This window comes from Rhodnius prolixus, unplaced genomic scaffold, assembly GCF_049639745.1.
Source record: "Rhodnius prolixus isolate KJV_2025 unplaced genomic scaffold, Rpr scaffold_6, whole genome shotgun sequence".
In the NCBI taxonomy this organism is placed as follows: domain Eukaryota; kingdom Metazoa; phylum Arthropoda; class Insecta; order Hemiptera; family Reduviidae; genus Rhodnius; species Rhodnius prolixus.
The window spans coordinates 11,998,422-12,020,941 of record NW_027411634.1 but is presented as its reverse complement, the minus strand read 5'-3'; the positions used below and the strand labels follow the sequence as shown (position 1 = coordinate 12,020,941).

General features: G+C 34.5%; 1 protein-coding gene across 2 annotated transcripts in view; it reads right to left on the bottom strand.

The window, feature by feature from the left end:
- The window catches only part of LOC141460894 (homeobox protein Nkx-6.2-like), a 94,357-nt gene extending 79,927 nt beyond the window's left edge, over positions 1 to 14,430 (bottom strand). The window contains exon 1 of one of the 2 annotated variants that reach the window (XM_074141322.1): positions 13,032 to 14,430. In XM_074141322.1, the coding sequence (XP_073997423.1) occupies positions 13,032 to 13,326 (295 nt within the window). In that variant the 5' untranslated portion in view covers positions 13,327 to 14,430. The remainder of the gene's footprint in view (positions 1 to 13,031) is intronic. The other variant, XM_074141323.1, reaches the window with a different exon arrangement.
- Positions 14,431 to 22,520: the final 8,090 nt, after the last annotated feature.

Genomic DNA, 22,520 nt, shown 5'->3' with positions numbered 1-22,520 from the left:
CATTAATTTCTTTTTCCATCGGTTTTTCTAATTTTCTTTTTTCAATTTACAACTCAATTATTAGACCAACACTCAATAAATTAACGAGAAAACATTTAACGAAATCGTTTTGTTAAGAGTTTTTACTGCCTCAGATTAAACGCAATAAATAAACACAAAATTGGTTATCTGGGACAGCTCTGTTTTCTATTTCTCTTAATTCTATTCCTCAAATTTTCTTTAAAAAGAAACCTAAGGCGGAGACAGTAAATTCAAATTTGATATTATTTAAAATTGGTATTTCTCACACTGCTATAACATTTATGAACCAATTGTATTAAATGTTTTTGTGGACATTAAATTCATAAGGTATCTAAGGCACTTATAAGGTGTGTATAAATTACCATTATTTCGTTAGATTGCTGATAATCTGTAGTACGTATTAAAGGGTATTTTTGTTATTTTCTTTTGGTCCATGTTTGGAAATGGAAACTCAGGAAAAGGACTCTTTTGGCTTCCTCGAGTTTCCCTAATAATTCCCTTTTGATTTTATCTATATTTTTCGGCGAAAATACATTTTAGAATAGTGTTAGGGTATCTAAGCATTTAATTTTAATTTATTTATTATTTTGCAACTATATCTAGTAAAATACGCAAAAGTGATGAGAGATAAGGGATGGCGCCAAGGGCGTGAGTGGAGTGAACGACGACCATCCAGTGATGGAAGCCGTTAGTTCGCCAGATTGGCAAGCTTAAACAGCAACCATCCTAGGAGGTCTGCGTTGTATTGAGATGATCGCGTGGCCACCACCGCTTTAGTCTGTGCTGTGGATTTTAAGGAAGTGTTGTAGTAGACATGTTGTGGATCAGAGGGTTGTAATGTTTGTGTAGATTTGAGAGGAGTTTTGTGTAGCGAGATTGGTCTATTTCAGAGACGAGAGGAATATTTAGATCAGAGTGTACTGCTTGATTGGAGACGTAGAAGGAAGCGTTAATTATTGTTCTTAGAATTTTAGACAGTAAGGTTTGAAGTCGGTTGATGTTCGATTTTTTCGGGCTTCCGTAGAGCAGTATTCCGTACGTCCCTATTGGGGCAAGTAGGGCGGTATATAGTGTACGTTTGTTCGTAAGGGTCAGTTTTGAACGTTCGTCGAGTAGCATTTTCAACATTTTATACCTCAGATTGAGCTCAGTTCGTTTGAGTCTCGTGTGAGGGTTCCAAGTTAGTCGTTTGTCAAGTTGATTCTCATGTGGGGGCTAAGCATTAACATTTTAATTATATAAAATATACGTTCTCACCACACCAATTAATTGTAACGAGAATGAAATATTTGGTTAAAGTTTACAATTGAAAATTGTGTGACAGAAAATACGAATTTCTAAGACTGTTTTTCACAATTTTCTCAGAAAAAAAAGCGCTGTGTTGTAAAACTTTGTGTAAAAGCCTTGATCGTTAAAGTCCTTTAAACATTATAAAGGGCAACTTAACTTCCTGAAAAACTACAGGTAAAACAGGTAGGTGATGTTGTTCAGATTTAATCTCGAATTAAGCAGTTGTTACTTTTGTTTTTTATCGAAAAAATGGTCCACAATTCCATTCCGAAATGGTAAATGATGTTGAATTACGTGATTCCATTCATGCATTAACATTTTAATCTAAATATAATCTAAATATAATAATCTAAATATTTCAGATTTCAATGAGAGAAATGAGAAAGATAACGAAGAAATAAAGTTGATACAAATACTTGAATCTCTTTCGTCAATTAAATGTAATGAATTCATTTTCAAACATGCACTATAACAACGGAAAAAGACTCCTATAGATACTAGAGGGTTGAACTTTTTAACAATTTACATACTAAAAACAATTTATGAACCCCTTATAAACGACTCTTAACGACTGACTCTGATTACAGTATCAAGACGATAAAATTCCTACAGAAATCACTTCAATCATTCGATTTTTTTAATGATAATCAAGGAGAAGCGATTAAAATTTCTTTAGTTTTTAATTTTTGCTATAAAAGTACTTGTTATTAATTATTTAACTCTTAAGTTTGGTTATTATTGTTTTTGAGGATCATTTTATGTTATAAAAACGTTCTCAGGTAGGTAAGAAAACCCTTGCTGAACCTCCGAATATGTAGTTTTCCCAAAGTAAACTTTTTACTTACAACTGCGTGAATTGCGGTCAAATAAAAAGTCGGTTTAGGTATTTGATCTGAGTTAAAGAGGTTAAAAGGTTAGTTACTACAAATTTTATCGAGTAAATCTTAAATCAACTTCAATTGAAATCTTTGACCGCTTTTATTTTTTTGCTTTCGGCTGCCATGGACATGTTTCATTCGTAAACCATATGACACCATTGACGGCTTAGTCAATTTGACATTGATTACTTTGTTCACTGAGAATTTTGTCGATTGTACAAAAACTAATCAAAAAACAAATCAATATAAAATTTAATATATGTTCTAGATGTTTTTACTTCATTTTTAATAATGCTTTCCAAAAAATTTTCTGTAAGTGCAGAGAAAAGTTAACACTTAAAGACAATTTTCCTATAATAAATGCACTTGACTAGAATGATCGTAGAACTCTAGATTTGCTGAAAACCTTTAAATAGATTCTGAGCAAATAGAGTAAATCCACGTTCAACGTTTCCTGCCATTTAGTAGATTGGCGGCTCCCTAGATCCAGGAAAGTTTCTTGAGTACCATGTACCCAAATCATCCAAGATCTTCTACAACCGACGGCTCTTTGTAATATGATTGTGCGCACGTGCAAAGGTTAATTAAAATACTTCTAATATTAGTTCTACTCAACTGAATACATCTCCCCAGATACAAGGAAGGGATTGGTGGAAAAAAGATTATCGTAGAAGATTTAACTCTAAAATGTAGGCTTTATTGCTTCATAAATAACAATTATCAAAGTTTTAAAGGGAACCTAATTGAGTTAGGGATGCAGAGAGTATGTGTGTAACCTAAAAAACAAAAAAATAATGGAGAGATAGAATGTAGATTACTGGAGAAAAGGATGCGGAAGGGTTTGGAGGATGGTCTCATTGGAAGAACAAGTTTTGTAACCGAAGTGTGTGAGGAAGAGGCGTAGCCCAGGATGGTGCCCTATAGGGCTGCTTTCTGGACACCTAATTGGTTCAGTGGCCAAGGTAAACACATTATTGACCCTGTGTGGGTTTTCTCTCGCTGTAGCCACTTTACCACCACCACCACCATCGCCACCGGAAAACCACTTTGCTAACTATAAATACTTTATAGTATCCAGTTAACTTTGCTCCGTTTTCACGCGAAACATATGTGTGGGTTCTAAAAGTTTATGTGGTTGAAAACACACTCCTGGTATCTAAATATATATAGTTTTCCTTCCTATACTAATGACACAAAAACCTTAGTTTCTTATCCTTAAACGGAAAACCAGTATTTTTGGCAAATTCTCACTAAATTTCAACTTAGCTATCACTAATCTAATTCTTAATCATTACGAATATAACTTAAATTGCAATTATTTTTGTGTCATTCAGAATAATCTTTCACTATTTATCTCTGTACGATTGCCTCCGTAACAAGTAAATCGAATGAATGATATGTAATATGCAAGCAGTCATTACCAATTGCTAGCTCCCCATTGAATTCTGTCAATTTTTGATCACCAACCTCCATCAATCGACATCTAAGAGTGGCAAACAGAGATAAAGAAGAAGTAAGCTGGCCAAGAACAGAATTGGACTGAGCGGAGTGAATTAGTCTTTAACAAATGGAACGTTTTTAGATCAGAGTGAATGGTTCTGTTGGAGACACAAAATTGATCATTTTGGTTATACGTCCATAGAAATTAGGATCTTGAAATGATTGTCCAAAAACGACACTTGGAGGCTCTAAGACTAAATCGGTTTCAGTAAAGCACTGTAGAGTAAAGTGCCCAAATTTCGTCCCCCTTAAGTATGTTGAATTTTATTGTAAAATAAAAAATAATAACTTCGACAAAATTTATGTTGTTACCTTGAAGATTCAGTTATTGATTTTTGCAATAATATTGTTACAAAAAATTCATACAAGAAACGCAAAAAATATAATTAAAAAAAAGTACACTTTTAGCTGTTTAAAAAAAGTGTTCTTAATTTCGTCCCCTCGGCCACAAGGTTAAAAAAAAAATATTTATTGGGTAATAAAGAATATTGTGTTTTTTTATAATACTATATATTGATACACAAATCTCAAATAAATGAAAAGTCAAAACTCTGAACAAATTTCACAAACAAATTTTGTTTGTTTGTGAAAAAACTGGCATGTCTTTTGTTCGAGAAATAGCCGTACTCATTTTCAACCCGCTTTTTGATTTGTTGCAGAAAAAGGTGAGGCAAATTGTTCTTCCTATCTAACTGAAACGCCAATTGTCTCTGACAGTTAACCCGTAGAAGTTTTTTCTATTGTCAGGCAGTATTCTGCAAGCATTTGCTCGATGACTTTGAAGCAGAACTGTTGGTCGGCCAATATTTCTAATAACCATATCCTCTGGTTCTAATGAGGATTTCACATAATCCTTCAGCGTTGCCGGGGATGAAATTTAGACTACTTAAGGGGAAGGAATTAGGAAAAATTACATTTTTAAAGATGGCTACCACTATAGAAACAACACATGAATGAACTAGCGTTTTGTTGAAGAATTTCAAAATATGTAAAGACAATATGTGACATGCCCTAAGCAACATCAATATTTTAACAAACCTTTAAAAGACTGGAATACGTTTTTGAAACACTACCAAATATAACAACTTATTATGACTAAAAATATATAACACTTCAAAACTCGGCTGGACATGAACCATACCCCGTAGTTGACGTTTCCAAACGATTACTGCTGCCTCAATATAGCTTTCTTAAAGTTGCCATTAGTGTGCAATACTTGGCGATTGTTTTTAAAATAGGGGGACGATATTAGGCGCAGGGACGAAATTTGGGCACTCTACCCTATTACCATACTTTGTTATCCAGTTTTGATTGCCTTTCAAGAAGTTTTGGAACTAGGTGAATCATGTTTTTTAAGTTCTCGTTGTTTATGATGAGAAGGTGAATTACATGATAAACTTTTGTACCAGCATAGTGTGAGGTGTTGAGCAGTAACAGTGCAAGGAACTAAGTCTGTTTAAAGTAAACCAGTGGGACAGATGGCAAGGGCAAAGGTTATTTCCGATATTTTTTGAAATTAGCTTTCATTTTCCATATTGAATTGATTTTACTATTTTCGTGTGTTAAACATAAATAAAATAGTATCAAATTGAAAGAAGTAAAGTTAACTATCCTAGATAATTTAGTAAAATTATCTACAGTAATAAAAATAATACGGTTAATTTGTTGCATTAGCTGTAATGGAGCGCAATGCAGTATTAGCTAGTGAATTGTAGTCTAGGCTAATAAAGCAAATAGGCTCTGTTTGTGCAGGCATCAAGTAAGAACGGGCAGAGAAGATTATATCGTTCATAGGACATTAAGCCTATAAGGTCCTTTAGCAATAGAGCTGGTTGTTGGAGGTGGTAGTTAGAGAGGAAAAAAAAGAGGCAATGATATCCCGTAGACTGAAGCGATACAACACCAGTGGTGGAGGAGTATGAGGATCCTTTTAAACCAGTGCAAAATTCTCTCATCCTGCGCTCCTTCTTCCTCTATCCTGTTGAAGAATGGAACCCTAAATGTAGTTCCTAGGCCTTTTAGCCTCTCTTCGGCTGGTTTCTAAGTTAATGGAGCCGAAACAAGGGTTTTTCCCCTTTGCTGGTACCCCTCGCCCAATGAGTCTTCTAACGCTTTAAATGTTGTCTCGTTCTCATCCAAGTACCATGTATGCTTGCACTACATACTCTACTACCCCCATTTTCCCAGCTACTGAGTGCTGAACCGCAAGTGTTCAATCTAGCGGAAGGCTCTCTCGCTGTTTCACACGTCAACACCCTCTCTTCGTTCAGGCCTATTCCTCTCTTCTCCTCAAAAATGGTCATAACATACACACCATTTAAATTGAACAAAATCAAAAGTGATATATATATATATATTTCCTTTTTTAACATAATTCTTGCACCCTAATACCATAAAAGTTTTTCCAATATATCCACACTAACACACATATGTATATATATAGGTACTTGCAGTAACTAGATAACTTTTAGACCAAATATGTACATCAGACATACTGTTGGACATAAAAATAAGACAAATAATTCCGCTCAATAAATCCTTTTATAAAATATACGATAGCAATAAAACCCTGAGTCCTTATGCTTCTTTAATTTCGAGGATATATTTATATTTATAATAAAGAAGTTGGTAATGGGCAGGTCATCCGGCTCGAATGGAGGATAAAGTAAAGTAATTGCCTATTTTTTCAGGCGGCGCTTTACGTCCAACTACCAATGAGGTGTCGAGGACGACTAGCAATCAAACTTTACTGTGAATTTCTTTTATTAACCATTAAAGTAAAATCCAAGGCCTAAGACGCCGGGAATCGAACCCAGTACCACAATGAATGGAGGACAAAAGGTGGGCAAAGGAGAAGTTCTTTGTGGACGCCAAGAAATCTGAAGAGAAGAAGAAGTCGTCAGGTAGTGGAGATGGAGAAATGAGATGCAGTTAGAGTGAGGTTGTCGGTGGTGGACCACAGCAAGAAATAGAGGTGTATGGACGAAAGTCAATACACTGTTTTGAGAAATGTAATCTTTTGATTCCAATATCTCCTAAACTCATCTTCCCTATTACGTTTAACCTCCGCTCGGAGGTTGCTGGAATAACCTTCTCATTGGGTTCCGAGATAATTATTCTAATTCCAAACACACTCTAGCTTCAGTTTCATTAAGGTCTTCGACCTATCATTGTAACATAGGATGTTTTTTACTGCCTGAAAAAACTACACTAATTACACTTGAAGCTCATCTTTGAAGTACCGTTCTATGGTGAAGTTGTAGCGCTTCGTTTTTCCATGTATAGGCAAGTTCCTAGAGTGAGGAGCTGGCAGTAATTGCTTCCCTATTCTTCAGTGTCTTTACTTTTTATCCTAAGCACAGTCTTAATGTGTTAGGTTGGCAATCCCTTTACAAAAAAATTGTTATTTAATGCAATAACAGAATTAAAACAATAATCCCAAATATAGTGAATATAGGATTGAAACAAACATATTAGAGTCGTCAGCTAAAATAAGCTAATTGGAAGGAAATATCTGTACTAATGTCTCTCCCTTCATAAAATTATTGTTAAGCTACAAACACAACACACCTTGGGGAATTTAAAATGATTATAAAGATATTTAGAGATTCAGTTTTAATTATTTTCAAACCCAGTGGTCTTTCTAACATTTTCAATCCAGTATCCACGATAATCCTTTTTTACATGCACACTGATCTACCTTATTCTTCCAATCATCTCACACACTCTCTAATACTACTTCTGGCACAGATAAAACGTATTTTATTCTCTCTTTTTCGGACAGGAAATGCAGAAAGCGGTGTCCATTCTGGAAAGTACAGACAGACAACTCGGTAAGAATTAGGGGAACATTTGAATAGGCCATTGCCCATATCCTTTAGCCTTTCTATCATATACTAAATTACGACCCACCGGATGGAAGAGGAAAGTTCAGTTTAATAAATCGCAGTAGTAAGGGCTGCTTTAGTAGTGGATGGAGGAGATATTGCTATCTATGAGGCTGTGGCGGCGAGGGGCTGTTAGGAACAGTTCCTGGGTAGGCCAGTTGTTACAGCCAGTCCCAGTATTAGTAAAAGCTTGTTTGTAGCGATGTAAATCATTGGCTAAAGCTGTCCCCCCAAAACTCCCAAGGGAACATGAATAATGTAAGGATAACGTAATTGAATAACGGGATGATAGCTTATAAAATAATTGGATTTATTTGTTCAAGATACTGTCTTGTTTATTAGATGTATTTTACGATTTACTAGAAATACACCTGAAATTAAACCATAGTTACTGTAACTATAGTTTTGTTCTGAGTTGTTACTGAAGACTTTAACAGAAAGTTTAGGTAACTAGAGAACAACTTAGTTTGGTGCAGTAAGATTTTTTTCCGGCAATGAGGCTGCTTTCAAAGCCCTCGACAAATCAGAATGTTCATCAAAGCTTTTAAAGGAATGTAGAAGGCTTATAAACTTCTTCTTAAACAAAAAAAAGTACATATAGTGAGCCTTTTCTGGGTTCTGAGACATCGTGGAATCCTGGTTATTGAAAAAGTAAATGAGCTGGCAAATTTGGGCTCTGTTTATTTGATCCTTTAAAGGCTCAGAATCTAATTTGCCAATATCTAATAGCTGCTGACCTTATCTACAAGAAATGGTACGAACATAACTCTTGAAAAGATTTATAAAGAAGGTTTAGCGAAAGGAATTAGTTCGTAATCAACACAACTGGTGCAAGAAAGGTCTAAAGAATATTGCAGCGTTGATTGATGGACATGCTACCTATCGTTCGCCACTTGTTCAACATGAAGGTTAACTCAGTGTCAAAAAAGTGTGGAACTGAAGGAATCATAGATATAGCCAGTCGGTGGTGCACTACCTTGGGGTGTGCCCGCAATTTGTCCAATTCATATTGACAGTATTTGGATTAGAAGTATTGCAGATGAACAAGTTTATGAATCTGCCTTTGACGGATTTGAGGAAGGTACTGTAACAAGACTGGTAAGGTTTACAGAAAAAACCTGTTTGGGGATTGAATGTGAAAGCTAGGGTCTTAAGTTAGGGACTCACTAGAGGCCCTAGGTTCTTGTTTTAGGGAACCTCATGAATAATACAGAAAAACTTGTTAGGTTTTTTTTAAGTATTACGATTAAATGTAGCACTGAAATAAAAGATGGTAATAACCTTAAGTGGTTTTTGTTAAAGAAGAAATAAAGAGAGATGATTGGACATGCACTTGCATAATGCTATTCACTGAAGTTTAGCAACAAGTTGACAGATTAAATAAGAAGATATTGAAACTTGATTCAACATTTTTAAGATTATCTTCGTGCTATCATTAGTGCTATGAATTTATCGACTGTCTTCTACATCACAAATTAAAATTCCTTTAAATAAATTTAAGGAAGAAAGGATAATACCACGCAGGTATTCCGGGTTCAAGTCCCGCTTACTGCTCTCCCTTCTTCAAAGCCTCTCACTGACCGGTAATAATGTTGTCTGCACAGAAACGGTAGTCACTGAGTACTCCAGACGGTAATGACATCATTGATCACACGTCATTAACACTCACGTACTTAACAGAATCACTAATTAACTCTCATAACTGCAACTAACTTGCAGACAAAGTTTTTGCTAATAAGAAATCGTTCTAGATGAATTTAGTTATCACTAGGGAACGGATTCGTATATATTTACATATTTTTTTCTAGGCAATTTACAGACGTTTTTCAACTAGAAGTATTCATACTGACACTTAAGCCGTTTGAGTCTACTTTTATTTCACATATTTCCACATATTTGGATGTTATCGCATATTTATACATATTTGATTAAAATAAATAAATATTTCTACATATTTAATCAAAATATGTACATATTTTTTCATATTTTTCATTTTGGGCATATTTTCATAATTGGGAGGTGGTTGACAGGAACTGTGAACCACAGACTGTAGGGCTGTGAATCACAGTGGGTACAATGGTTATTGTAATTTACACAGAATGCTGCTAAACAGTGACGGGCACTTGTTAGTTCTTTGAAGTTGTCTGACGTTGTCTGTTCTTTCAGCTCGTTCGTTGAAGTGTCCAATTCATTTCGTTCGGTCACTTAGTGTATTCTTTTTTGGGTGAAATGTCACGAACATCTGCCTCAAACAAACAACTGGTTGCTAAATATCTTCGCGAGTTTCTAGCAGAATTTTTTCGAAGTGATGGAGACATTTTGTACTGCACAGCTTGTGACAAGCGTGTTTCTTGCTCTCAACGTTCCCAAGTCACCCAACATATTGCCACCGGATCGCACATAGAGAATAAAAACAGAAAGAAAGAGAGGACGTCCTATCAAGCCTTCCTTACATCTCCATCATCAAGTAAGTCTACTCTGAGTACAGATCTGTGTCGGGCTTTGGTTAGAGCAGATATCCCTTTCCACAAACTTAAAAATCCTCATTTCAAAGGATTCTTAGAGACCTATATTGGGAAAAAAATGCCTGACGAGAGCACTCTGCGGAAAAACTACCTGGAAGATATCTATAAAGATACACTAACCAAAATTCGAGAACATATCAAAGATGGACCGATTTGGGTGTCAATTGATGAAACCACTGACGTTGAGGGCAGGTATATTGCCAATGCAGTTATTGGAAAACTTGACAGTGATGCTGATGTGGATTCAAAGCCATTCCTTTTGAACAGAGAGGTTCTCGAAAAATGCAATCATTCCACCATTTCACGATTTTCATAAAAAAAAATGTCCATTTTACTTAAATATTCCAGAAAATATTTTAAGAAAATCACATATTTTCCACATAATTGACGAAAATAAATACATATTTTAATTAAATATTTGGCATTTTTAAATACATAAAAATCCGTTCCTTAGTTATCTCATTCTACCACAGTAAAACTATATCAATATAATAATTCCTGATATCTGAAATCGTTCTGAACGTCTGATTAGTATTACTGTAATTGTAAACAGGTTGCTACAATTTTTCATACGAAGACTACATTACGTAAAGATCTCATTATACTTTGTGTTAATAAAAGTGGCAGATTTAAAAAAAAACTCAAAAAATGTGTGGTTTAAAACTGATAGGTCGAATAGATTCACATTTTATTCTGCTAAAGTTGTAGAGGATTTCAATGAACTGACTAGAATCTCCATTACGTTGTTAGCATTACGTCAAAAAGAGTAACTAATGTGTGGACTCTTGTCAAGTTAAATTTTAGAGGTTGCCAACGGATAGACTAAAGAAATTCGTAATATTTTAAAGGCATTGAAAGAGGAGCCGGCTCACCGAATTGATTTCTGTAATATGGCAAGATTAATAGAATTGATAAAGAGAGTTTATCGTCGTATTGCCGATAAAGGGAGAAAATGAGGGCTCTGAGCTCTGCGAAAAATGTAGAAGTACCAATAATGAAAGATAATGGGCCTAACGAAAACGATTAGACATTTGGCGAGCAAAAACAAAAATAAAGACCGTCCTCTGAACAATGGAAAAGGTTTCAAAATTAATAAGTAATTAACTATAAATAATTTTTTCATTTCCAATTTTTTTTATATATTAATATTTCTGATGGTGCATTAATTAAAAAGTAACAACTCCAAACTCGACTTGATAAATCTGTCATCTTAGATCCTCTAATATGGCTACGTTATTAAGAATTCATTTCAGAAAGTCACTGGCTTTGTAAACAACAAAATATGGGCTAATTTACTGAAATATCGATACTACAATAACCAACTAAAACGCAAAGGGATAGGGCGAGCCACTGGACAACTCTAAAATAAGACCAACTTATTTTTAATGTAATTGATTTCACCAATCATCTTTAGTATTAATAATTATTAAGACTAACGTTAAACGATAAACCTTACTAAATCGAATCAGATGTTGTTCATTAAATACTATTTTATAAATTTTCAGTCATTAATCATCAATTATACAATTTCAAAACAGCCACTATCTCCGAAGATTTGGCTCATTGCCTCCATAACATATTCTCTTAATACATAATTTCCCTTAACGATGGAGAAATCAAAGCATCTCTATCGTCTAGTAACCTGGTAAACTGATGAAGAAAACGTTTCATTTGACCAAAATGTAAACATTATTTCATAAATTAAAAAATGAAATAGTACTTTTCAAAACCAAAGTTTATTATTTGCATTTGTTAATGAGGCATACAAAACTCGAGATTCAAAATGTCAGTTTTGAATCTCGAGTTTTGTATGAAAAGAAATTCACTTAATAAAGAACAGTTTTATTGAAAATAAAATTAGGATCAAAGCTTAGAGTTGAACTTCAAATTGATCTGAATAATGTTTTAATTAACAGTTAATAAATAAAATTATTTACCTACTAATAAAATTGGAACATTAACTTGAAATAATAATGTTGTCTGCAAGAAATAAATTTGATTGTTGCAGAATTTTAAGGCCAATTTAAAAAGAATTAATACCATATAAAGAATTATTTAAAAAATCAAAAACTCATTAACTGGTAATAAATCATGGGCTAATAAACTATAAAATTGTTAATAATAAAACACTTTAATAATGAAATAAAAAACGTTATTAATATCTTTAAGATAATTAAATTGTATAAATAATAGTTTGTCAGTTAATTAATTTTAATAGAATTTTTAATGAGGAATCGCAAAATAATCACTCGTACAATAATGTCTGGTCTGTAAATCATTTAATTTGACGAAATAATATTTAATTAAAAATTATATAGGAATATGTTTTTAGTTAGGAAATTAATTACTTTTATTTTATTTATTAAAACTTAGATTAATTTAGTTCAATTATTGAACTTCTCGAACTATATGTGAGAACTCAGATCATGTTTAAATTTGCTTTGTAATAATTCAACAAAAAATTATAATTAATTGACAACATTCTTTCGTTTATTATTTAGGTTTTAAAGAACAATATAAGGTTTAAAAAAATGTTCTGGACTGTTAACTTTGCAATAATTTACATCAGGTGTGAATTTAATCGTGAATGGAATCGTTCCGATAGATTGATTTTAAAAACAAAGATCGAATTATTGGAGAGATTGTAATTTTTCATCAATTTTTTCTTTTCATTCAGTAAATTATGTGTATTTCAGTTATTCAAAGTGTGCTGTGGGAAATTTGATCTTTAAGGATTAGTTTTTTTGCGGTATAATTAGGTCCTACGTGAAGATAACCTGTTGGGGAAGGTTATAGCTTTACCATTTTGTTACGGGTCTAAACCTCATTTTAAGAAGGAGTATTTTGTGTATACTTTTAGATACTTGAGTGATAAAATTCTGAGGTTGGAAACAAAATTAAGCAAATTTAGTAAAACAAAATGTACTCACTGTTTGCAAGTCTATCTCTCCACGCCATTGGATTTCCAACCAATCCTTGTAATCCTGGCCAATACAGTGGACTCCTTGAGGTAAGATCGGCCAATGGATGTGTATGATGTTTATAATAGGATGCTGCTGCAGCCGCTGCGGAAATGGCTGGCGGTAATGCCCGTGGACTTTGTACAGACGACGGCCTGGCTAGTATATGATCAATTCCATGTGGATTGCTAGCTGATTGTGGTTTCATTTCTGTCATGGAATGTAGTGCGGCCAGCGGCGCGCCGCATTCCATCAAAGAGATCATTGGGGACCCGCGAGAGTCCTCAGAATCTTGTGTGGAAGCCGTTTTTGGCCGGGCAGGCGCACAGTTTTTCCTCGCAATATTATATCCGTTATGAACCACACCGGTGGGTTCAAGCTAACCAGATGATTCAAATTATTTTTTCTTATATTTTTGTTTTTTTTCTGTTTCAGTTTTTTTTTTTTGGGGTAGAAAAGTGTTTTGTTTAAGTAAGAAGTACCCCCTTATTTCACAACGATCTTACTCAGTTGATATTCGGATAGTTACTGAATTGTAACCGAAGAAATTTCAGTAGAAACAGTGGGGGTGAGTAGCGTGGAAGGGCGGTTTCCAGAGCCGAAAGAGGAACAATGAGACCATATCCCACTCTGAAGCTCCACAACTACGCGCAGAGCACTCAACTCAACACAAACACAACACTCAATATCCCCTCCCCTACTAGAGGGGATAAGTTTCCCCACTCTTCTGCGAACACTATACACGGACGTTGTTATTATAATGTAATACTAGCCACGCCTATTTTACCCAGAATACTGTATCACTATTGGATATAAGTAAACTCCGCCCACCACCTCTCTACAGACATCTGGCCGAGGGGTGCTAATGATGCCCCCCCACACACACACACACACAGAAGCCCCAGTATCAGTATCTTCTCCAGTGGGTTCCCATACCTTCGCCAAAAACTCACTCTTATCCCCCCTCTCCACCATCACTGATCCGTGATATTGATGACTGTTTTATGTCCTTAAACATTATACACTAACCTCACTCCACTTTTTACACTTTACAGACAGTACAGTCAGAGATATCTACCCGTCCCTCGTCATCCCCCTAAAAGACTCCTCTTCACCTACACAAGCACACTAACACTCATTATTACATTGGTACACTATAATGAATTATACATTACGTGTGATAAGTCCTGCAAGAGCTTGCAACCAAGCCGGGGAGGTGAAGAGGTAATACTTTAGATCCGTGGCCTTCTTGCTTTCCTTACTACAGTAACTCTTTTCCACTCATGCTATCTTTGTCACTTTGTACTTACTTAATTACCAAACACATACCAACAGACCGACAAAGAGGTAGGGGTCGTAGAAGAGAATTACTCTCCAGCTGGAAGAGAATGGAGATATATCTGGATGGGTGCCGCCTCACACACAGAGTAACAACATAAGAGAGCCATGGAACAGATTTAACACCATGTCTCAACAAACTGCCCTAATTACTTCAGCAATTAGCGACTCTAAAACCCACACTACTGGGGTGTTGTCGTCTAGGTCTTCACATAGATAACATACTCTTCAGTTACCACCGTCTACTTCCCATATACTCTCCTCTTCTAAACTACAAAGGATCTATCTCATTGCCGCACATACCAACAGCGGTCACAGAATGTTTACTCCATTATGTATACTTAACATAATTTTTTACATTACGTACCCTTGAAATGAAATTGTACTTATTACTTTCTATTACTGCATAATTTACTGAATTAAGTTGACAGGCAAAATTAAAAAAAAAATCTATTCAGTAGGATAATTGTTTAATTAACCCCGCCTTGGGAAAATTCTATAATTTTAAACATATGGAGCAGTTTTTCCTGTATTTTCTTTGGATTTTATGATAAAACATTTTTCCATAAATTACCTTCCTCTTTGTACAGCATCACATTTACTTACTTGCCCATCTTTTCATCAGATCACAATTGTAATTTCTTTTTCTAGTTTTAGTTTGGTTCTGTGTTTGGTCCAAATTCGATTAGGGAGAATAGTGAAATAATTTCTTAAAGTTCTAACTAAGTTTGAGGTAATAACCACAAGTTTTTGACAAGCCCTTAATTTAACCTTCACAAATATTGGTTAGCATGTGTTCATGAAAAAGAACATTTTACTAAGATAATATTTCTTAGCAGAACGTATGTATATTGTTTATGTGATAATGCAAAGCAGGTATGCATTGCTGGTTAGTATAGTGTTACTAGCTAACAAAACCATTTAGAGGTCTTGACCGTATTTCTTTTATTATTTTTGCTCATTATTCTGACTTTCACCAAATTTCAGGTTGCCTTGATAAAGACTTTTGGTATATCTCTGTTATTTGCCAACATTGCTTACCCAACATAATATTACAATTCACCAAGTATTGTGAAAGGCGGCAACGTAAGTAAAGTAGAAATCTCTGCTCCTACGCTGTAATAATGGTTGAAGATCCAAAACCAATCAGGATTTACAATAAACATGCGTGCTACAACGTATAGAATCAAATAAATTATCCAACACTGCGCACCTAATCACATTTTTAACAGTATACAATAACTTTTGTTGCAGCAAGAAAATTAGGAAGTATTTTAGGCTCATTCCAAAGTTATAGAAATTTCAAAATGGTCTTCCCTTCACCAAAAAAAGAACTTAAAAGATCCTGCAAAATATTATTAAATGGAGAGAATATGACCTTTCAAGTCTTAAATATACATACATCCCGGAGGCATCATCTACTTTTAGACTGGCCTGGACTTTGGTCTAACTGATAATGACCTAAAAAAAAAAAGAAATGGTTCTGACTGTTAGTTCTGTATCGCTTAAGCGGTGTTGGAGGAAGATGCTGTAACATTTTTACTCTTAGCAAACCAGGGGTAAACCGAGAAAATTTTGATTTGGTAAACTGTAAGTCGAACAGCACGTGAGGTTTTTTAAATATTTATTAGGCGACTCAAAGTAAATTAATATTTGATTGTTCAAGTTTTGTATTCTAAGCGAATTTGTGATCTAATCATGGAACTGGTCAATATAATGGCATTAGACTTTGCCGGAATCAGATGTCTGGAAGTATTAAGAAAGATTTTCAGAAATAGTAATATCTCCAGCCTGTAACAAGATATTTTAAAATAAATTATAGTTATTGCACTTCATGGTGTTCTAAAATATTTACTTGAAATCCGGTAATTCCTTTAAAAAAAAAAAAAATGGGGCAAAGTGCCCATTGAGGGTAATGTCCGGGCGTACCAGTTATAATAAGAGGAGGATTGTGTGTTACAAAAGTTCAAACTATTCTTAACTAAGAGAACCACTTAATATAAAAAAATTTTATTTTCGGATTTGTATGAAAAATTAACCAAATATTTTTTTCTAACTCACTCTTAGATCTTATCTTCAATTTATAATCCATCCTTCAGAAAATTTGGTTTTAAGGGGTACTAGAGACGTGAATGTGTGGAAGACTTCCCAAGAAAATGTAATTTCAGTAAAATATACGGTTAAAATTATAATGTTAGTTAAAATTAAATGTATTCTCGAATTTGGGAATACGAAGAAATATTCTAGACTAGAACTTTGAAAATTTTAGACGCAGAAATTCATGAGGGATAAAGTTCTTCAGGGATACAAAAAGAAAAAATGAGAGATCTGATTGTTAACTATGGTCTGTGTCCATGGCAATTAGTCAAGACCCAGATCTTTGTAGCCCTGAAGATTGTATTACAAAACATTGGCATAAAGATTTGTTTATTATAAACTACCCAAGACTCCAAAATTAATATCTTCAACTAAAATAAAGCCATTCAAGAGCAATATTTTGTTAACAGCGTCAAGATATCGGATGTCTAAATTACGTTTATAGTCTTAACTGAACAAAAAAATCAAATAAATCGAATAAGTACCTATTTCCGCGTAACTAGCTACAAACCAGTCGAAAATTATAACCAAGCGAAGCAACCTCTTGAAATATAATTCCTTCCTTTAATGTGACCTCGCTTCCAAAAGGGAGCGTCATCGAACATTACTACTGACTGAAATCCTAAATATATACACATAGATATGGTATACAAACGTCATCTGATTTAATATATTTATTTATGATAGAGTAAACAATTGTAGAGATCTAGCTTGGATCGTATGTTCTATTGTTACAATAACCTCCCTTGTAGTTTCCCTTAATGATGGTAGTTCTGCCAGGTAGTAAACTGCACTCTCAGTCCCCCTTACTTTACGCTTTACACCTATGGGGTGAAGGATGCACGCACTAATTTGACAAATAGTCTAGATTTATAAACCCAACCTTAAAAGTTATTCACTTTCTTCCTGCTCCGCTCTAGTAATATAGTGTTCCTTTTATTTGATTTGTAGGCTTACAATTGGCAGATGTTGCAGTTGGTAAAGTCAAAATAACAAATTAAAAGAAGTTATAGGATCTTAAAAGTTTTTTTTTATGCTTGATCCAAGGGAAAACCAAATTATTTCTTTTCTATGTTTATGTCTGATTAACCTGGTAAAAAGGAACTGAAACTTTTATTAATCTGATTAAAGCTTTGCTGATTTCCGTTATTTTATTGTCTCTTATTGCAGGTGCAATCGTGTGAAATTCAAAGTTCATTGGAAGTGCAACGTTTTATGGTCCTTTGAAATCGATTTGTTTTGTTTTAGTGGTAACACTCCAAAAACTCTGAACTATCAAACATTCTCTTCACTAGAGAGTAAATCAAGAGAGCACTGTCTTTTAAGACGTCTTGTTCGGGTTATCAGGAAGTGTGCTTGAAGAAGTGGAGTTTCCTATACCATATTTTGGGCGACTTGTATGTAAAAAGGAATGTTAAGATCAGCATGTATAGCCCGGTGGGAGTCATAAAATGGAGCATGTACCATAGATCGAAGAATTTTAGATTGTAGAGATTGAATTCTTTGGAGATAGTTGCTTTTGGTTGAATCCCACAGCTCTGTTCCATGCGCCCAGATTGAATACAAGTTCCAGTTTTAAAACAGAAGTATAAATTAGTCTTTTGTTGTCTAGAAACAGTTTAGATCTATCGTCTAAGTTTCTATTAAGTTGGGGTACAGTTCGTGAGGCTCTCAGAGATTGGATCTGGAGAGAACATGAAAAGTCCTGGGGTCAAACACAGCAAGAGGGTTATGCCCTTGTTGTGCAAACAAAGAACCAAAGTGGACTCTACGTTTGGGCAGCAATCAGATCACTCTGATTACAGGCCTACTCACAGGGCACGGAAGGTTCAGGAAGCACCTGCACAAGGTAGGGCTTATTAGCTAGGAACCATTGTGCAGATTGTGCCAGGAAGAGGAAGAAACGGCCTCTCACCTGCTATCGAGAGACTGCGCTAGGATATCTTTGGTACTTTGAGACCAGAGGAGGTTGTAGCGCAGAAGGAACTGGTAGGGAAAGCCCTCAACCTTCTTAGAAGGGGAGGTTTTACCTACTAGACTTAAGGCACAATAAGCCTCTTGGTGGCTGCGGTGCCGTGGAGCATGGGTCCCGTCCCGCCGTGTAAAATCTAAATCTAAAATCTTCTATTAAGTTGTCGAAAACGTTAAATATTTTTTTTATGAAATTCGGTGCTTGAAGAAATCCACTTGATCGTAAATGTAAATATAACGATTTTTTTTGTCATCTTACCAGATAAATGAATGAACATTCGCCATTACTTGAAATTCTTTTCATTGTTTTTAAGTTGGGTGACTTGGTTTTTCACAACTTCTGTTTGATTCATTATTATACTAGTAGATTTTAGTATAGATTTTTGAACTAATTTAATGAAAAAAGTGTTCGAGAGGTTTTTGCTTTTTTTTTACGAAAAATGAAGGAGAAAAATTACTAATTACGTGAAAACTATTAAAGCACCTAGTCCACCATTTTACAGAATAATTACTCTATTATACCAAATTGCACCTAATTAACACATTAAGCGGCCCTTAACGACCAAACTCGTTTTTAGCTAGAGTTTAACTGTCTGCGTATCTCTACACAGACTCCTCGACCCTGGTTTTACCAGCTGATAAGAGTCATTCCACCTCATCACTGCTCCTCTTTTGTGTCCTTTCTTCGTCTACCGATCTATCAGGTGAACTGTGAACAAAGATTTGTTTTTTGATTATTCAACATAGAGGGACTAAATCAAAAAGGTTGTAACATTTTCACTGAGTTCTCTATTTTAAGGAAGATTTTTCTTTGATCGATTATCTCTGTTGAAATATGTAATTGTTGATGCTCGAATAAATACAAAGAAGTAGAGGGTATAGCTGGTTTTTTTTTTTTAAAGTACAAAGATTTCACCCAGGAGTCAAAAATACGCATCTCAAAACATTGGATACCAAAAATGGTTCTTCAATTAGAAGTTATTAGTCCTCTACAATATTCGGACATTTCGGTCTAGATGGGTTTAAAAATAGAAGTATAAATTAGCCTTTGGTTGCTAAGAAAGAGTTTAGATTAGATCTTAAGTTGTCGAAAGCGTTAAATATTTTTTCTACAATTCCGTATTTAACTTATGGTATCCAGTATTAACGTATGGAAGTGAAACTGGAGGTACTAACCTCCAGAAGCGAAAGATTGCTGGACATTTTGGTAAGGGAAAATAAATAGAAACATCTAAACATCTAGATTATGATACGAGTATTTCTTTTTTGCAAACTCTAGAATTGGACACCTTCAAATTATAAACCTTTTCACAGATAAACAGTATAAATTTCACTCTCTTGACACCTGCATATTATTGAATAAGAATAAAATGTTAGATTTAATTTCTAAATCTGATTAAAAGTGCACTTTCACCGAATATATTTTTCTGTATTTTGAGAATTCGTCTTAAACAGCTGCTACGTGTAGTGATGACTAACATATTTCCAAATAAATGTTTTTCCGAAAAATTAGATTAGGGAAATGAAAAAGAAAAATTGGGATAAATTTCCTCTATTTTTTCATAATTTTTCTGCCATTTTTCTGAATTGTACGGTCTAATCTTTTTTTGAACTGTTAAGAACGGATAAACCTATTATTGAAATCGAGCCCGAAGTACTCAATAGATCGTTTTCATCTTCTGGAAAAGGATATCTACGTTTTCCCGTAAATTTTATACACTAAATATTATAACTATTAGGTTGACCACTTTCTTTTTCGACTAACTTTCGGAAGTTATTGCTATGGAGATTAAGTATTCTACCCTTTTTTATATTTGCATTGTACTGTAATGTACAAGGTTCTACTCCTTGAAAATAATATTTATAGTATATCCTGTGAGTAACCATAGGGATATCGAAACCGAGTCAACGTCATTTTTCACAACTTTTTATGTAGTTTTCATAATCATTGTCAAAACCAGTGCTCCTTATGAAACCCCAATCAGCTTTTTAGCTGTAATTCCCCCAAAAATAAATATACAACATCGGGGGTGGTAAATTTGAAAATTAGACAAAAAAAACATATAGTTTACTTAGTGTTTTTTTTTTCGAAATTCCGCTTTCCTAAAAAGTTATCAGCGATTGGTGCGTTTTAAATGGGTCACCCTGTACATTGAAATCAAAATGATTTTGTTCATTTAATTAATAATTTTACAGTTCATTATTTTTGGTGACTGAATCATAGTTTCAATAGGAAGAAGAAATTAATGCCATTTTCAGTCATGACAAACTTTATTATCCCGAGCTTTCGACCTAGGAACTGAACAGACAAGACAGAAGACCCACCAACTAATGATGTAAAACATTGGTAAACTTTTTGTAAATTAACCCTGAAGATGACCCTAGTCCCTAGGTCGAAAGCTCGGCATAATAAAGTTTGTTATGGCTGAAAATGGCATTAATTGTTCCTCCTACTGAAACTATGATTCAGTCACCAAAAATAATGAACAATAATTAAAAGACGAAAGCCAATCGAACCCAACATTTTCTCTGAAGTGGAGCAATACCTTTGACACCACGAAGAAAACAACAGAAAGGTACTTAGAACAGAATAGGTAGTTAGTGTTCCGCAAGAAAAATATATACATAATTGTGTTCCGCGTCTTTGAAAAGGTTAAGAACCACTGGTCTATGACCATGGCCATTGCCTTCTTTATTATATTTGTAAATGAGTAAAATATGTAATATTCAATGTGTCAAGTTTCAATAAAGACTTTTACTGCTACTGCCTATATTTTTTGAGGAAAGAAAAAAGATTTAGTCGTTAAGTTTAATAGAAAAGTTAAAAAACAAAAGACACACACAAAAAAAAATTGGCAATATTTTTTTCATTTCTGATTAAATTGGAAAACATTGGCAAACATTGGCGCGGCCCCTTATTACGCAGGAACTATTGGGACCAAGAAGAGGCTACCAGAGGAAAACTGAAGAAAAAAAGTCGGTAAGGGGAGAAAGGTAATAAAAATATATAGGGTGTGTTTTGTCGCGGATCGTTTAGTTTTGTTCACAAAGTATTAGGTAAGAGTTTGAAACCTACCGAGGTCTGGCACGATTAATAAACAAATGTTACAAATCTTTTGTACAGCGGTACCGTACATTTCTTTTTTGTTTTTGTTTAAGCACTCTTTTTAGATTTATAGCCTGAACTCAATGTGCTAATACCAGAAGCTGTTTTTTTTTTTCTTTTAATTCTGTAAACTTTACTATTAGTACGTTTTCTTTTTGTTGCCTTGTTACTTTGCACAGACTGTGTATTACTAAAATGGTTGGTGATGGAATCCAGTCGTTCAAGTTCTCTTTTTTAGCCCTTGGAAGGGGGGAAAATAGCGCTTCTACTCGCTACCTAATTGTATAATGTGTTTATGGGTGATCGGCTTTACAAAATGTGGGAAGGAGCAGAAAGAGAGTTGAACAGTATGAGGATTTCTTGGCTACGTTCCTATTGGAATGAAACTTTACGTTGAACTTTTCTCTTTTTTTCTAAATTTGCTTCTCTCTCCTTTTTTTAACGACGGCTCATTTAGCTCCCATTTTCTTTGGAAATTGTGAAATACGTTTTCACTTATAATTGACTTTGTTCTACAACCCCTCACTTTTTCCCACTGACTTTTAAATGTCCAGAAAAAAAAAGTTCACCTTTACTCCAATTTTTGCTAGTAGAGTGGGGGGAAAATTTCTGCTGAAAAACTTTTCAAGAGAGGGGATAGAAGTGAGTAAGTAGGGGAAGGTATTTTATACGAGTATGTTTCCCATTGTATCCGCCTTGCTCAGGACCCTAATTTCCCTTTACTAGAAGGAGCTTTTCTTTTTTTTTTTTTTGCCTATATCGTGGAAAATAGGAAGGATTAAGGCAGGGAAAATACCATGCGAATTGCTGGGCAGGCAGCGGGAATTCCCTTTTTTTGACGCTGTCGCCATGTTTTTTATTTTCACTTTAGCACCAATGTTACTTTGCGGAACGTAAATAACATACATTCTCCAGCAGAACCTCCCCCCCCTCAATCTCATTTCTGT